The sequence below is a fragment of the Elaeis guineensis genome, chromosome 9 (assembly GCF_000442705.2).
Source record: "Elaeis guineensis isolate ETL-2024a chromosome 9, EG11, whole genome shotgun sequence".
In the NCBI taxonomy this organism is placed as follows: Eukaryota; Viridiplantae; Streptophyta; class Magnoliopsida; order Arecales; family Arecaceae; genus Elaeis; species Elaeis guineensis.
In genome coordinates, this window is record NC_026001.2 from 8,072,262 (window position 1) to 8,089,514 (window position 17,253).

The 17,253-nt window shown below is 35.1% G+C and overlaps 1 protein-coding gene across 1 annotated transcript; it reads right to left on the reverse strand.

Moving 5' to 3' along the window:
* Positions 1–5,158: 5,158 nt before the first annotated feature.
* On the reverse strand, positions 5,159–7,538 carry LOC109506288 (DNA-directed RNA polymerase subunit 10-like protein). The gene is made up of 4 exons (XM_019852945.3): positions 7,382–7,538; positions 7,130–7,188; positions 5,519–5,613; positions 5,159–5,412 (listed from the first exon to the last, which is right to left on the reverse strand). The coding sequence occupies exons 1-4, from the start codon at positions 7,415–7,417 to the stop codon at positions 5,387–5,389; spliced, it is 216 nt and encodes a 71-aa protein (XP_019708504.1). The 5' UTR covers positions 7,418–7,538; the 3' UTR covers positions 5,159–5,386.
* Between the last annotated feature and the right edge of the window lie 9,715 nt (positions 7,539–17,253).

A 17,253-nucleotide genomic window follows, 5' to 3' on the forward strand; every position in this document is an offset into this window, starting at 1 on the left:
GGTAAACCAAATATGATGATCTTAGATCACTACAGATTAGATCATCTCAAGATTTGGATTACCATGATCTTAGATCACAACGGTGATCCAAATTGGGTCACCAAACGCCCCCATAGTACTTTAGGTATGCATTTACAGACATGGATAAAGAGATTACTATTGCTGCTACGGTAGAAAGGCTTATGAAAATATGTTCTAATACTGTAGTAATCTTCTGATTATGTATATTTTCTTCATCTTTTTATCTTTAAAAAATAATTTTTTTATTTTTTTCTTTCTCCTTCTTTCTTCTTCTCCTGCAGCCACAACCTATGGTAGGGTCACTGTAATTGCCACTGAAGGAATTTTAATGAGAATTAAATGAAGTTAAGAAGACAATCTAGTCTAAAATCAAATTAGAGAAGAAAGGCTGTCTAAGAACCCATGATAGGAGAGAATATGAAGACTCTATGTGTGGCTGTCATTCTGACATCATTAAGGTGCAATGGGCAGAGCGATGCTTAATGAGATGAGGGCAAAAAAAAGCTTAAGATTGCCATGAAGGAGTTTGAAAATGAAAGCAGTATCAAACCAGCAATTTGATTAATAATAAATTATTATTATTTGATTAATAATAAGTTATTATAATTTGATTAATAATAATTTGATGTCGTCAAGGTACAGCGGTAATCATGATTTCAGATCAACTTTCTGATATACGCCAAGGAGGATGGTAGTACATGCTCTGCACGGAGCCATAGGGGGAAAAGAAAGAAATAAAAAAAATAAATATAAATAAATAAATGAAATATATTTTTTAAAATTATTTTTTAAGATTATTTTTAAAAATTATTTTTAGAAAGAATTATTTATTAATAAAAAATATAAATAAATAAATAAAATATAAAAAATATTTTTTTTAGAAAGTCACTCCTTGAAAGGTGACTCACTACAAATATTTTAAAAATATAAATAAATAAGTAAATAAATAACTAAATACTTATTATTTTTATTTAAATTCATTATTATTTAAATATTTCATTACAAAAGAATATTTAAATTTATTTTTTTTTTTTTTTCTTTGTGACCCTCGTTTTCTCCCTTTTCACCCTCCCCCCCCGCCGACCTCCCTTTACCGACGGCCGACCTACACGGCACCATTGCTATCCTTCTAATTAATTATTAATCAAATAATAATATTTATCACTAAATAAAATTAATATATTATTAATCATATAATAATATTTTTTTATTAATAAAATAATAATATTTAATTACTAATTATCTAGTCCAATACGATTTCAAATTATCTTTAATATTAAAATTTTTTTAGTATTTGAAAATTTGTTTTAAAATTAATATTTTCTTATTATTTTTTTTTAAACATTAATATTTTCTTATTATTTAAATTTTTTTAAAAATTAATATTATTTTATTATTATTAAAAAGATCAAAATTATTTTTTAAAATTAAAATTTTCTTAGTATTTTAAAATTATTTTTTTATTTTTAAAATTAATATTTTTTTTTCTTTTTTTCCCCTTACGTTTCTCTCTCCCTTCCTTCCAAACTGCCGGCCGACCCGTCTTGCCCCCGGCACCCCGGCCCCCTATGCCCCCTGCACCGCCGTGCTGCCCTCGCCGCGCACCCCTACCCTCCGCAGCCCCCTCGCCCTCTCCTGGCTGCACACCCTCCTGCCCCCCTGTGCCGTCCCGATCGCGCACCCCACCCCTGCAACTCTCGCCAACCCCCATCTCCCCCATCCGCACCAAGGTGGCCGTGAAATCACCGGTTGAATCGATGATTTCGAGATAGACGGTAGTTTTGAAAATAAGTTGGGAGAGGAGATAATTTTGAAAATAAGAATTAAAAAAATCCACTTCTTAGTGTTGGGTTAAAAAAAAAATGAGAAATGCTTTGTGCACTATCGGCGGTGCAGTTCCACGCACACCGCCCACAGTGATTGGCTCTCACATGGGGTCGATGAAAAAAAAAAAAAAATTTTAAGCTGTGTCTAGCTCGGTGTGTGAGCCAATCACCATAGATGGTGCGTGCGAGTTGCACCGCCGGTAGTGTACAAAGCATTTCTCAAAAAAATATGTTGGGGAAGATTGGGTTGCAAAGTATGGAAGGTTTAAGCCCACCTTCCCTTTCATTATAGGCATCTAGGTTTTATGATGATATCATTTCATAAGAGATTTTCGTGGAAACCTTCGTGATCATCTGTCAGAACGTACAATTTTAATTTATAGTGTTAACAATAATGATAACGATGATAGCAATATAACGATGAGAGTTGAAATTCTCAAATTACTATTTGCTGTATAAAAATTGTTATTTTTTCCGATGCTAAATCTTCTGGAAGGAGTATTGATTAACAGAAATGATATTATTTTGTTTAAAAAATAGTTTAGTAGTGTTGGATGCTTGTAAACAAAGCCAGTGTTTTTTTCTTTTTTTACTTACCAAAAAAAAAAGCCAGTGTTTTTCCCAAAAAAAAAAAACCAGTGTTTGTTTGCAGTTGTAACAGGCAGTACACTCAAACTAATTTTTGAAATCTATTTTTTTTTGAAAGGTAATTCAATTTAACAAAGTAGTATACTCAAAGTAAAAGTCATACAAATTACTCAAACAAATATGCACTACAAGAGAATGTTTTGCATTTCTATCCATGTCATGGCAATATTTTTACATTTTATATATATTTAAAACAGCATGATATATGTTGCTTGCAACTTTTGAAACCAATATTCCTCACCACTGTATCCAACTACTTCTGAATCCTTTCTCTTTTAATCCTTTTGACGCCCTTGAAGCCCCAAAATCAGCATCCAATTTAGAGAACTTGGCTGGTATAGGAATGAGTCTGTCAGCCATTTAACGGAGATACCCATTAAATATGGAGATATAATGTATATGAAAAATAATATATAAAATAATATACTCTTAGGCCTAGTCCCCAAGGCTCTAGATCAGTTCTCAAAGCCTATATGTATGTACGTAGGTATGTGTAGGGTCAAAATCAAGTTAACTTGTTGTAGTATGTGGATAACCCAATTCTTTGAATGCGATTTATTACCTCTTGACTTCTTACACTCCTGCTCTAAGTATCAAATAGTTAAAAAATATATGTATTTTCTTATCCTTAAAACTTTCCATTTTTTGATTGACACTATCTTAGGATGAAAATAAGTATTTGTACCATATAAACAATACATGTTAACAAATTAGTTTAATCGCTGATTTGGATGTTAGATATAGATACAAAGATTCCAATTTATTATGTATATCACCAATCAATCACGATGTGCAAGAGCTATTTTTTACTTTTTTCCGTCTATTGCCAAAGTATTGAGTCCGTAAATCAGATGCAATCTTCAATTAACCATGATTAATAATAATCACATCGAAGGAAAATGATCTCACGGATTCAGCCATTTCTTTGTACCTTTTCACGATAGATATCATTAGTTTGAGCTGATTTTTTTGGAAAAAATTATATTAAGATTCTATTTGATTAAATTTTAAAATATCAAAAAATATTTTTTAATCCTCAAAAAATATTTTGAAATGACACAGTGATGTTTGATAAAAAATTAAAAAATTATTTTTATTTACTAAAAAGCTAAAAAAATTTATTTGAAAAAAATTTATTTTGAATTTTCTTCAAAAATATTTCTGACTAATGTTGAAAAACTGTTTTGATTTAAATAATTTTTTTTAATGACAGAAATATCACTAACAAATCTCATAATTATATCATATTATATATTATATTATAAATATAATATAATATAATAATATATTATAGATATATAATATAATCTATTATAATATTATTAAAATATAAATTGATATAACAATATTTACTAATAATATAATATTATTATATTGTAATAATATAATATAATCTGTTAAATTATAATTTTTTATTAGATTAGATTATAATCTATTATATGATATTACATTATATGATAATAATATTATATAATAAAATAATATTTTAAAATATAATAATATTTATGTTATAGGCATATAATATAATCTATTATAATATTATTAAATTATAAAATATAATATAACATAATAATATTTTAATAATAATATAATATAATTATATAATAATAAAATATAATATAATCTATTATTACATTAGATTATAGCTAATATATTATATTATATTATATATTATAATTATTATGTTATATTATATGATTATAATATTATATAATATAATAATATTTTAATATATAATATAATATTATATTATTCTTTACTATACAATATTATATACTATCTTTTATTATCATATTATCATATCAAAAATATTTTTTTAACTTTAGTTACCGAACATATGTTAAGATTTCAAAATATTTTATACATGTGCTTACCTAACTGCGAATAGCTTTTTATAAAAACTTAACTTCTAAGAGTTCTAATTTTTAAAAACTCTACTTTCAAAAATTTACTGTCAACAGCAGTCTCAAATAAAACCTAAGTCATCAACCTCCGGTGCACTCCATAAAATCTGGTACATTAGGTGGACCTAAACAAAATGAAAAAACAAAGTAAAAGAAAAGTTGCAGTCAAAAAGAAAGCGGCACTTTACCAGCTGAGACCAGAAAATGGTTGTGAATCTAAGCGATAAGGAACTAACACATCAGAGAACATCATGATCAATAACCCAAGCAAGAACAAGAGAAACAAAGATTGTTCCAATTAAATCAAGATATAATCAATGCAATGGAGGCAAGCAATTTAGGTATTATATGGTAGGCATATGCCATTGAGATAAAGAAAAATCCTACCGCACACAACATTAGTTTTACCTTGCAAGTTACAAGGTAAGGCAGAGCAAAAGGGCCAAGTGCATAATACGAAGATATGAATCTGAAATGATTTGAAACGCAATATGCACACAACACAAATTCAGCTGGGGCACCAATTTAAACATGCGAAACAAAACTATCTAAGCATTGGGAAGGGTAGCTCCAATGAATAATTGAATATGCTGAGAACGATTTGAAGACATCAGATGAAGACTTGAACACTGACAAATATTGAAGTGACTTTTGCACATCTAGCTCCTAATCGATAGGCTAAGATCTGTTGTTTGAAGCCCATCTGGAAAGAGATACCATCACAAAATAAATAAATAAATAACAAAAAAATTCAATACATTTACCAACACGGGATTTCTTGATTAGATTAATAAACAAGCATCAACAAAGTCTCTTCTACCCCATTTTTAAATTATCACTTCAACTCACATGTCTGTCTCATGGACCCACTTTTGTAACAAATGTAATACAAATTGGGCCATCTCTACTAGGCATAAAACTGGATGTGATGCCACCCATGATTCGACTCTTGATGGTAGGAAAGTCCACATGCCACCGGCTATCACCTTAATTGGGGTCTGTTTTCTCAAGAGCTGTTACAGGGCAGTAAAAATTATAGAACAGTAAATCCAACACAGCATATTTGAAATATGAAAAGAAAAGCTATGCGACATAAAAATGATCAGTGGCAGAACTTACTATTGTAATTCAGTAACTTCTCAATGAGGTCAACATGAGTCATGAGCATTCGCCTGCAGCAATACCGAACCAGGCCCAAAGCATCCAAAGCATCCCTAGAAAAGGTTGGCATCAAGAACCCATTATCTCATTGACAATTATGGTATACACAATTGAAGTTGCAATGAGTGTAATTCATCTCACCATATATTTTGGAAAAAAAAAAAAAAAAAGAGAGAGAGTACAGACTAATGATCCCCCATTGCTAGCATGGGGGTATAAAAACTTAACATGCATGTTTTCAAGATGACATGGTCGAAAGCTGTCAATTAGTAGATAACATATAAACAAGGCCCATATGACTGGAGTACATCTAAATTTCTTTCTTTCTTTGGTTTTGGGTGGGGGACATTGCAATGCCACCAAAAATCTAAGAAAAATTTATGATTCCAATTATTTAAGTCATGATAAAGGAATATGTAAGGAAATATCAAGTGGTCGAAGAAGAACCAATGAGACTTCCAAGTTCATATCTATAGAACATTTCCTTCATGAAAATAGGCATACTTGAGATGACCACAAATCTAAATGAGTTTGTGATATGTTCTGATAATAAGGGGAAAAAGGTGGGGTCAAAAAGTTAGGAACCCATGGCTATAAGAAAGGGTGAAAAGAACATCTTGATATTGCTTTAAGCCTCTGGGAAGCATTGCTTACAATTTGCCAGCAAAGACAGGATGTAAACATGAATATAATTAGCCACTTTCGGAAGGGATGAAGCAGAACCCACTAACATGTAAGAAATAGGTCACTGAAGAAGGATAAGAAGAGGAGGAACAAAAAGAGGGTAGACCTTTATCCTCCAATCAATATTCCATTAAATGACAAATATTGGATGTAGAAAGTAGGTCGCTACACAAAGTCCTAGTTATACATGAACTTTCATGGTTTGATTTCATACCCTAGGATCATTTCAACACAACTATAGCAATTCCTTACTTGTTAAAAGCAACCTGATTCAAAATATAAGCAACACCTATCCAAAATACAGGTCCTTGAGAGAACAAATGGCTCGCTGCAACCCTACTTTAATGTTTCGAAAAAATAGTCAGCAGGCTCGAACACAAGCCCTTGAGGCCTTTACTTATCAAAATTCACTAAGAAGGATTCTCAACTTTGTGGCTAAAAATGCAATCCTAGTCTTTAATCTACTTTGTTGCATCTTCTATGATCTTCTAATGTGGTTTTCATGCCGAAAAGCGATGACCAGCACATAGAAAAGCTATATAGGTTTCTTCTTATGTAACTTTCTTTTTCCATTAGCTACAACCACCACAAACTTATATTAAGAAATAAGAGGAAACAAAAAAAAATCCTCCTTCACATCAAGTCCTTTGACACTAAATCTCTAGGCCACAAGTCCTGAGAACTCCAGAATTGGACTACAAATCCAGTGAAGTCCCTTGTCACCTAACTGGGCCCGTGTAGCTAACCAAACCCTCTTCGATCGGGGAGGCAAAGAATTCACTTCTATTAGGTCACACGTTAAAATAGGAGGAAATCCATTGAAAAAACCAAAAAATTAATTCCAAAAAGGAGTAGAAAATAAGCAGATTGATTAAGGATCCGTACCCCTCAGAGTAATCCGCCTGGAGAAGATCGAGATACGTATCCCATTTGTTGCCAATCACCTGAATAAACAACAAAAAATAGATTCGTAAACAACAGAGTCCCCCAACCCCAACAAAAATTAAAGAAAAAAAAAAAGGGAGGGAGAGGGATTGAAAAACCATAGACATTAAAACCCTAGAGAAGCGTTAGCTGAGGAGATTAAATTCTGATGATAAGAGTGGTGGTGGGATAGAAGAGAGGGATAGAGATAACCTTCCCACAGGTGAAGCAACGCACGGGAATGATCATATCTTCCTTCACCGCCGCCGGAAGTCCGCTTTATCTCTCGGAGTCGGTTCGCTCGGAGCAGAAGGCGCGGAGTGGCGGAAGGGAGGCTTATAAGAGGAGATTTATTTCAACGGGTCCCTGGTTTAATTATAAAATTAGTGAATAGTGATGGAGCAAAAAATAATTATCAGTCCTTAGTTGAACAAAAAAATTTATTTTATCCCTCAAATCCTCGTCCACGAGATTGAAGTTGTCTTAAAAAATGAAAAATCTTACTCGTGCGTGCGTGGATACTTGGATTATTCATTATTGGCACACAGGGGGCAGTTACTTCCAGCCATAGTCTAGCACTGGTTAAAAACTCTCAAGAAATCAATTGTTTTAAAGATATAATTAATTAGAAAAGAGATGATTACAATGGTGGCTTTGTAGTATTTTGGGTCGTTTGGTATAGTTTCTGTTTTCTATTTTCACTCTCGAAAGCCAAGAAGAAAAATAACCAGGACTGGACAACATGTTGGATGACGAGATCTTTTTATTTTTTCTAAAATTATCTCTAAAATTTTTAGAGTTTTTTATAGCAAAAATCTATTACTTTTGAAAAAAAAAGTGCAAATGAATGTGAGAAATATAGCAGAAGTTTTATACAAAAACCACCTTCAACATCCATTATTATGTAGTATTTCATATATAGCAAACTTTAAATAAAATTTGTGAATACTTGTTGTAATAGGTATCATGCCATGTAAATTACTATAGTACCATAGAATAGATCCGATTGCTTACCCGTTGGATCTTGACTAGGATGAAATCTACAAACTATTGTAATATACTTTGCATTATTTTTGCCATCAAAAGTATGATGAACTAAATTACATCTATTCTTGCTAGTATAAATAAGTGACATCTATCTTAGCAAGCTTGGCGATCGTGACATCCTTTATATTTACATGGAAGCTAACCAAGTATGTAGCTAGGTTTGAATCTTGGATATAATTGACATCCATTATTATGCAGTATTTCACATATAGCAAACTTTAAATAAAATTTGTGAATACTTGTTGTAATAGGTCTCATGTCATGTAAATGTACTATAGTATCATGGAATAGATTCGATTGTTTACTCGTTCAACCTTAACTAGAATGAAATCTACAAACTATTGTAATATACTTTGCATTATTTTTGCCATCAAAAATATTGATGAACTAAATTATATCTATTCTTGCTAGTATAAATAAGAGACATCTATCTTAGCAAGCTTGGCGATCATGACATTCTTTATATTTACATGGAAGTTAACCAAGTATGTAGCTAGGTTTGAATCTTGGATATAATTGACAAATTATGACCATTCGATATTATACATAAATAATAGCTCTATATTGAGATTAGGTTGTATCTTTCACATGAAAGAAAAATTTATCTTTTTTTACAACAACAATTATTGGATCACACCTTCCATAAATTACAAACCAATCTAATGTCTTTCCTCTATCAACGTCCATAGATCTTGAAGTCAATATTGTACAATCCAATAATTGACATCGCAAGATAAGTGGAATCATTCTTTCATGGCGCATGGCTTAGCAGTTGATGTATCATATTTATATGATCATAGATCCTGTGTCAAACATATAGCCACACATATGCCGCATATGACACAAAGCTTGCATGATCATGCACCAAAGATGAGAGGGCTATGCTTGTGATATAGATGGTCATGATCCAGGATTTTATCTATATAACAATTTGAGAGGATCCCAACCCTGCAAAGATTTTATCACTTGATTGTTTTATTTCTCATTGTGAAGGGACTTGAGCATTTTTAGTTGATCATTTATATAAATACATGTAATAGAGCTTTAGAGTAAATAAATGTCAAACTCTGAAACATTGATCGGAGATAGAGGCTTAGATATCAAAGGTTGGTAAATGGAAGATAAAGATTGCGGGTTATGGATAAAAGGAGATGGATTTATTATGGAGATTACTTAGGACATAGATAAAAGAAATTTAGAGATATTAATAGAGAGAGTCAGTTAGTTGCATGCATATTTTTAATAGTTATTCTATAATAAAATTTATCTTATACACCGTTAGTAGGGGACCTTAGCTGTTGAAATACAAGAAACAACGTCCTTCATTTTTTTATTTGAGTAAATTATAAAAACTTCTCTGAAAATAGGTCGAAATTATAAGTACACCCAGTAATTTTCAAAACCTATGATTATACTTTTAACGTTTTGATCAATCCGACAGTCTAACCAATGCCATTAGACAGTCTATTAATATTAACAAGGATCTTATTACCACGTAATTTTAAATTTTTAAAATGATGAAAATAGCTTCGAATAAAGGATTAAAAAAAATACAAAAATTTTTCTTCTATTAAATACGGTCTCTCCTCTAAGATCCCTTTGTTTTTCTCTCTGACAGTGAGGTAGGAACCTTCCCTGTCACCTCTTTCATCACCACCTCTTCCCTCTCATCCAGCAACCACACCAATGGCCCTATGATCTGGGTCTCCATCACCCAAAACGTCCTCGACAAGTAGCCCAATGCCATAATGTATAGCACGAGGAGATCATCATCATACTTGAGAAAGGTGAGTGAGGTCAGGATGGAGACGGGGCCGGTGAGGCGGTTGTCTCAGAGCTGGAGGTCTCAGAGGTGTTGGAGGATGAAAAATCTAGGAGGGGGTGGAGAAGTCGTTGGAGTTGAGCCAGATCTCTTCGAGGGAGATCATGTTGACGACGAAGGCATTGCCATCAGAAAGATGAAAACTTTTGAGCTGGTTGTTGAGCCAAAAGGAGTGGAGTGGGGTGTGGCGAAGGAGGCGAGAACGAGATTGGATAGGAGGCTGAAGGCGAGAGTGAGGTGGTCAAGGGAGGGGAAGGCGGTGGCAAAGAAGTCTGGGAGCTTGCTGGAAACATTGGTAGAGTTGGCAAAGAAGTTGATAAGGGTGGCGATGTCTTTGAGGTTGGCCAGGGAGGGGAGTCTAAAGATCAAGTCCGGTGGGGGACACTGGAGAAGTGGTTGATGTGGAGGAGGGCCTGAAGGGAGGAAAGCCCAGCGAGAGAGGGAAGGGGGCCGAAGAGCTAGCTAGTTGTCGTGGACCTCCAGTCGGAGAAGGGCGGTGAGGTTTCGAACCTCCGTCGGTAGCATTCTGGACCTCCTCATCTCCCTTAAGCCTTAGGAGCTCCCACGTGTGAGCCTGCCCCTACGAGTTCCACCGTGGGCCCAGCTCTACCCACACCTCTAGTGCGTGGCGTAGGATAATAATGGTGAGAGAAGCGTTCGACATTCTGGGGGCCTTCAACTAGTCCGACCACCTCTCCTAGCTCGCCCACCTCTACGACCCTCCCTGCAAGCAGCGATGCACTGCCCTCATGTCATGTGTCCGAAAGCTGATGAGTGGCATCACAGAGGAGGACAGGAAGGTTGGAGAGATGGCGCTAGGGGTAAATAGGAAATTAAAGATTTTCGAAAAGGAGATGGAGCAATCAGGGTCACCAAGATTGGACATCGGGTGCTAAAGGATATGGGCAACGGCGACGGTGAAGGTGTCAGAGGGGGAGAAGGTGAGGTGAGGGATGCCCAACTTAGCGGCTAGGTCAGTGATTCAGCCAAAGATCAAGTCGGAGATGATGACAGGAGGATGAGAGTGGATCGTGCCTAGTGGAGGAGGAGGTAGTCGATAGCCGAGTTAACCCTGAAGAGGATGGAGGAGGCGAGCCTTGTCAGAGCCCATGGCCAGGCGGGGGTGGCTAGCACCTACCGCGGTCTCGATGTCCGCCTCAACTTCATCCGCTCCGTCATCACCGATGCCTCCTGGTCCGGCCCCCACCTCCAACTCGTGGCCTCCAACTCGGATGGCAATCGAACCCTCAATTTCTCCCTCACTGCTGCCCTCTTTCGCTCCGCCTCCATGCCTCGCCCACCATCGCCCCTTCTATCGAAAGGTGAGAGATGGTGGAAGGCTGGTTGGGAAGAAAAATTTATTGAGTTACAATGGAGGGTAATTTGGTCATTTTAAATTTTTAAAATGATTTTATTAATAACGTTATTTTTTAGGAAGATAAATGTAGATTTTGAAAAATGATGAATGCAACTATAATAAATACAAATTTTAAAATTTTTTTATAATTTATTTTTTTTATTTTAACATCCCTCGGATTTTTTGATCTCAATAGATATACATACTATTTTGTGGGGACTCTTAATGTGACTAAGTCCATTCTTTTGAGTGGAATCCTGTCCTCTCTCTTTGTGCCTTACTATTTTTCCTCGTATCTCTCGTTCTTGCGCCTGAGGGGACCTCTTCGTCAACATGGCCACCAAGACGAGCCCATATGTACGTATTTTGACTCGCTTTTGGTAAAATTTCAGATGGTTCCAGCTCCCTTTTCATCAAATAATAATAATAATAATAATAATAATAATAATAATAATAATAATAATAAGCCAAATAATATTTCAAGGAGGATAAAGTTGACGGATTCATAAAAATCTCAGTGCATTTTTGATATACTGTTAATAATGATTAACATCCCAGACTGTGGGATTATTTAAACAATAATCTCCTACAATCGAGATAGAGGCCATCAACTTTAGCCGGCCAGCTGGCCAACGAAGACATACAAATCTTCAACTGCGCTAAGTCGGACACGTTGCCTGCGGGCTCTCCCGCAGGCCGTGCAATATCCCCGTGACTTCACTGACAATGGAGCGTTTTCATGGCACTCTGGAATGCTCTCCCTCGCGGTCATGGCATCACAATCACATGGATAATTTTGTTAATCTGCTCTTTACCCTCCTGAACCAGCCCTTTGGGATCTAGACTACAGTGTTTACCTATAGTCGGCAAAAGAAATTCCGGAATTTGCATGTTTCAGACCAGGAGGTTCCCTTTATCATTCAGAAAGTTAAGGCTTTGTTATAATATGAGCTGCCATTCTAGAACTCGCAGATATGCATGTAATCAAGTAAAAAATCTTTTGAAATGTTTTGTTTCAGCTGAGCTGCTGTGATTTTTCGTAATAAGCGTTCGTCACTGCCAGCTGTTTGTACATTTTGTGTTCTAATGAAATATGTGGTACTCCTAAGCTGGCATCACAATTTACAAACTCGTACAAGATAATTTAGGACTTCATCCCATGGATCTGAGGGACAGTGAAAGTGCTTCAATAAATGATCAAATTAAATCATCAGAATTTCCACACCGATTTCTTTTTTTCTCCAAAAAAAAGAAAAAGAAGAAGAAGAAGAAGAAGAAGAAAACCCACTTACAAGTAGGTGCATCCATGCATCAAGTTGATGTATTAAACCTAAACACAAGCTCTAGTATCCATCCTTCACTTGCTTGCAAGTTACAATGGATGACACGGACCCTGCCACGCAAGCGATCTTCTGAAGAAATGATGTCAAAATTTGCCTTTTGATGCGGCCTCTCAAAGGAATTAAACGCTTGGTCCTCTGCTTCACTCTTTTGTGGCTGGACATCGATGGGAAGCTTGAGCTCTTCATTCTCTGCGCCGTCGACGAAGAAGACATGAACCCGCAACGAAGGGAAGCGGCGCTTTCGTTTATAGTAGCCTTCTCTTCATCAGGCGACAAAGACACCAGTCGTCACCTGAGGCTGGGATCAGTTGTCGAACTCGTACAGCATACAGCATCTTCAGCAAGTTATTGGACGCCACGAAAAAGATTTAAGCCTTTGCTGGAATCTTGATGGAGACGTCGGCGTGTACTCCGGTCACCGTTCCCACCTCGACTCCTGCACGTGTTGCTTGGTCAGGTGTAGTTTATGTTATGTAATTTTCGAACACTGAGACCCTTTTGTTTTCACTGGATGGGAGTTCAATTTTATTCCGCTGAGAGGCGGATTAAGAATAAAATTCGGTTGGGGCTTTGTGCCCGTACATGTGCACTTTGAAATGTCTGCGAAAATAATAAACGAACGGCGCGATTCGCGGAAATCAAGCAGCCTTCACGGATCTGAAAGTAATGATATCGGTTGTCTGAAACGGAACAGCGTGACAGAAGGGGTAGGATCGGGTTCATATATGGATGCCTAGGTTCTAAAATCTAGGCTAACGTGGCGATAAAAGGGTTCGATTTTTTAAAAATTAAATAAAAAGTTTAAACGAGAACAAAAGCAGCATGTTTTTTTAAATTATCTTTTCTTACAAAAAAAAAAAAAAAAATTTCTTCCATCACCTGGCACCTCAAACGAGCTCTTTAGCTGCACTTATTAGAGTTTTATATGCCACAGGGATATCACATGCATATGGAGTTGCAGATTCATCTATAAGCTCTAGGCTATTGCAATGCAGCTTTGTCACGTGGATGAGGTGGTCATGCTCATCGATGGAACTTGAAATATGCTTGTTAATCAAAAATTGTTCCATTGGTCACACCTTGTTATGTTTAGCAATTAGAGATTTTAGATTCGATTCTTAGATAATGGATCTTCAAAAAAAAAAAGTTCTGAATCCGAATAATTAGAAGTCTAATTTGGTTGAAGAGAGTTATACGATAAAATGGGAACAAAAATAAGTGATTATTTTGTTGGAGGACGTCGCATTTCCATTCCAATTAGGAGATATAGTCATTGCAATTCTCATTCTAATTATTCCGATTTCAATCACGAATCAAACATAAATGGATCTCAATCTTAATATGTCTGGTCTCCTAAACAGGTCTCAATCTTAAAAATAAAGGCCAAGAACATAGTTCACTAACAGCCGGGTGTTAAATTACTCGCATACTCTTTGACTCCTAATTGGAAAAAATTGAGGACCATAACCGAATTCTTAATGAGGGTCCGTTTATGGTTAGGAACAGAGAATGACTAATCAACAATGGGATTTAAGTCAAATAATACTTCCATTCTCATGTAATTGGAAAAAATAATTTTTAGAGTATGATTTGTACGGTGTTGGTGATGATTAGAGCCAGCTATACTGCATCATCCATTGCAAATTTGGAAATATGCCAACTAATTTTACCGAAAACTCTTGACATGTATGGATTCATTCATTCTCATAAGTGCAATACAATCATCAAGGTGATAATACAATAATTAGGATGTTTTGTATGGTTAATACATAAATTTCTCTTTTGTCTCTATTCTATAGAGGAAAATTTAATAGCTAGACTTTCAAGAAACCATTATTTGAGAACTAAATAAATGCATGGACTTTCCAAAGTAAATATTTATTTTTTTAATTTTTATGATAAGGAAGGCAGAAATTAAAACAACAAAAATTTATTATGTAATAAGTAAAGAAAGAATTTACAAATAGTAACGTCCTTCTAAAGGAGTAGAATGCACTCAAAAAGCTTGAAAAGGAATTTTTGTTTTAAAACTACAGCATGAGAAACTCGAAAGATCAAATAGAATCTCTTTTCAAATAGGGGTGGCAATTGAGTAGGGACGAACAAAATGTGGATTATGTTAGATACAAGATATATCAAAAATTCATCAATCCGTATCTAATTTATTTATTAAACAAATAGAAAATCCATCCATGAATATAATTATTTCATTAAATAGACAAACATGTACGATTCATAATGAGTTGAAAAATGGGTTAAACAGTTGAGTATTTACATACCTCCAAATAGCATCAGAGGGCTTCACAAGAACTCAAATGACCCTGTTTTAAGATAACTCCACTGAACAGAAGCAGAATGGCAGCTTGGACATGATACAAGGCCATCAGGAAATTGGGTCTCAGCTATGGCTGAGGCACCAGACAGCAACGATGAAAATAAACTTTTCCGAATCTTGCTGGCTTTCACTGCACTCATACATCAACAGATGCAATTAACACCCTATTCTCTTTGGTTATACTTTCATCAACATCATGATCACCATGCTCCCAACCACCAAGCTCTGTATGTAAGAGAAAAGACAAGGCGGCAGTCGTCGAACAATCGTTGTTCGGTTCCATAGGTAGTGTCGACAAGGATATTTCACCTATTTAGATCCCATATCTTGTGAGTTACTTTTGTACCAAACTTTACTACACTGACATTCTAACAACAATAGCGTTGTAACAAGGGGAGAAAAAGAAAAAAAAAAGGGAATCTGAAATCAATAAAGAAAAGGGCGTCCCCTGTTTGTAAAGTTGTGCTCGGAAGCTGACATGGCAGCATGCTGATTGGACTGAGAGTGTGGGCCCACAATAATTGATCATATCTTGGAATCGAATGCTGGTTGCTGTTTGCCACGAGACAGCCGCTTTGGCATCAGACAAGCTCGGCCCCAACGCCGCGGGCCGCGCGTCTCTTTCCATCGCGCGGTGCCTCTTTCATTGCTTCCTGCGTCCTTGCTTTCTTTATTAGGAAAAAAAGAAAAATACTTCTCACCACTCACCAACGCCTTCGACATGTTCACGTGACCCCGACTTTCCGGTCCGACCCCACATGTTCGACGAAATTGCATTCCTCTCCCTCTTCTTTGCGCAGCTGGAAATGAAAATAACAATAGATATCTGGAAAATCCAACGCTACCGTCAACGGTCTTCATCACGCCCTATCTGCCATATGTCTGGCACCTTGTTATCATCAAAAGGTAAGAATCCAGTCACAGAATTGTTATGCAAAATTTTTACAATAAAATATATTTATGCTTCTGTCTCAATTTGACGATACGGATCAATTGGACGTTCATCCTTTATTTTCAGATATTTGTTAGTTTCTCTGTCACTTCACTATGAGGATCATTTATTATATTTATAAAAAAATAAATAATATTATAGATTAAATCATTATCTTTGTCGCCAATCATTTCGATGATTGGATTGGAGTTGAAACGATGAATAATTTAAATATTATATGATATTTTATATTTTAATTTTTTAAACTATAATTATATTGAAAAATGTTAACAAAAAAAAAAATTAAATTTTTAATTTTTTTTGAATCACGTTAGTGTCTATATTTTTCAATTGATATAATTTTTTTATCAAAAAAAATTATGTTGTATTTTTAAATCTAATGATCTCTTGTAAATAGAAAATAAAATATATATACCGATCTAAATTTATCTTTATTAATTATATTGCATATTCAGGATGCAATGTATCGAGAATTTAATATCCTGTCAGTATCCTATAAATAATAATTTAATTATATATTTTTTAAAAATTATCTAATTATTCTAAAAAAAACTAAACCTCCTCTTTAAGAGTCTACATTCACAAAATTATTCACGATATTTTCTACAAATTATGAATCTCAATATATCCAGCGTACCAATTTGTGCTAAACTTTTAAATCCAATTTCACATAGATTTTTTAAAACATCCCACCTATCCATGTTCTCACGTGCGAGGTGCAAAGTAGTATCATAATGTCTTGGATTCATAGAAAATTTAGATGGAGGGCATTTCTGTCGAAGCCTGATCCTCTTCCTGTCGGTTTTAGGTAGCAAAAGGCTGACACTCCTTGTTTGCCGGTGCACTGTCCACTCCACACCACACACCGTTCTCCTCTCTCTCCGCCTCACTTTATCTTAACCTCGTCTTTCCCCAAAACGAAAGATGAAAGCGCTGCTGACGTCGGCAAACGTTTTTCCCTCCACCTTTTCAGCTCCCGTCGTTAAACTCTTCTGGAGGAACACCTGACACGAAGCCCCTTCGAAAACGGGACTCGTGTGGCCAGCCACCTCTCCCTCGCTTCCACTCCCTCGTCCGTTTCCCCGCCATCGGAAAAATAAATATAAAATGAAAGAAATACCTTTTTTTAGAAAAAAATTTCCTCAAAATGTCGAAATACATGGCAGATATTTTTCAGAATAAAAATGGAATGTTTCAATTAGAAAATTTCTCTCTCTCTTTTTTTTATA

What these genes read in the sequence shown, in the direction of transcription:
- LOC109506288 (XM_019852945.3), bottom strand. Translation starts at nt 7,417, where the DNA reads ATGATCATTCCCGTGCGTTGCTTCACCTGTGGGAAG. An exon ending in GTTGCTTCACCTGTGGGAAG is followed by an intron (nt 7,189 to 7,381) that starts GTTATCTCTATC and finishes TTGTTTATTCAG; the next exon opens with GTGATTGGCAACAAATGGGA. An exon ending in GAAGTTACTGAATTACAATA is followed by an intron (nt 5,413 to 5,518) that starts GTAAGTTCTGCC and finishes GCCCTGTAACAG; the next exon opens with CTCTTGAGAAAACAGACCCC.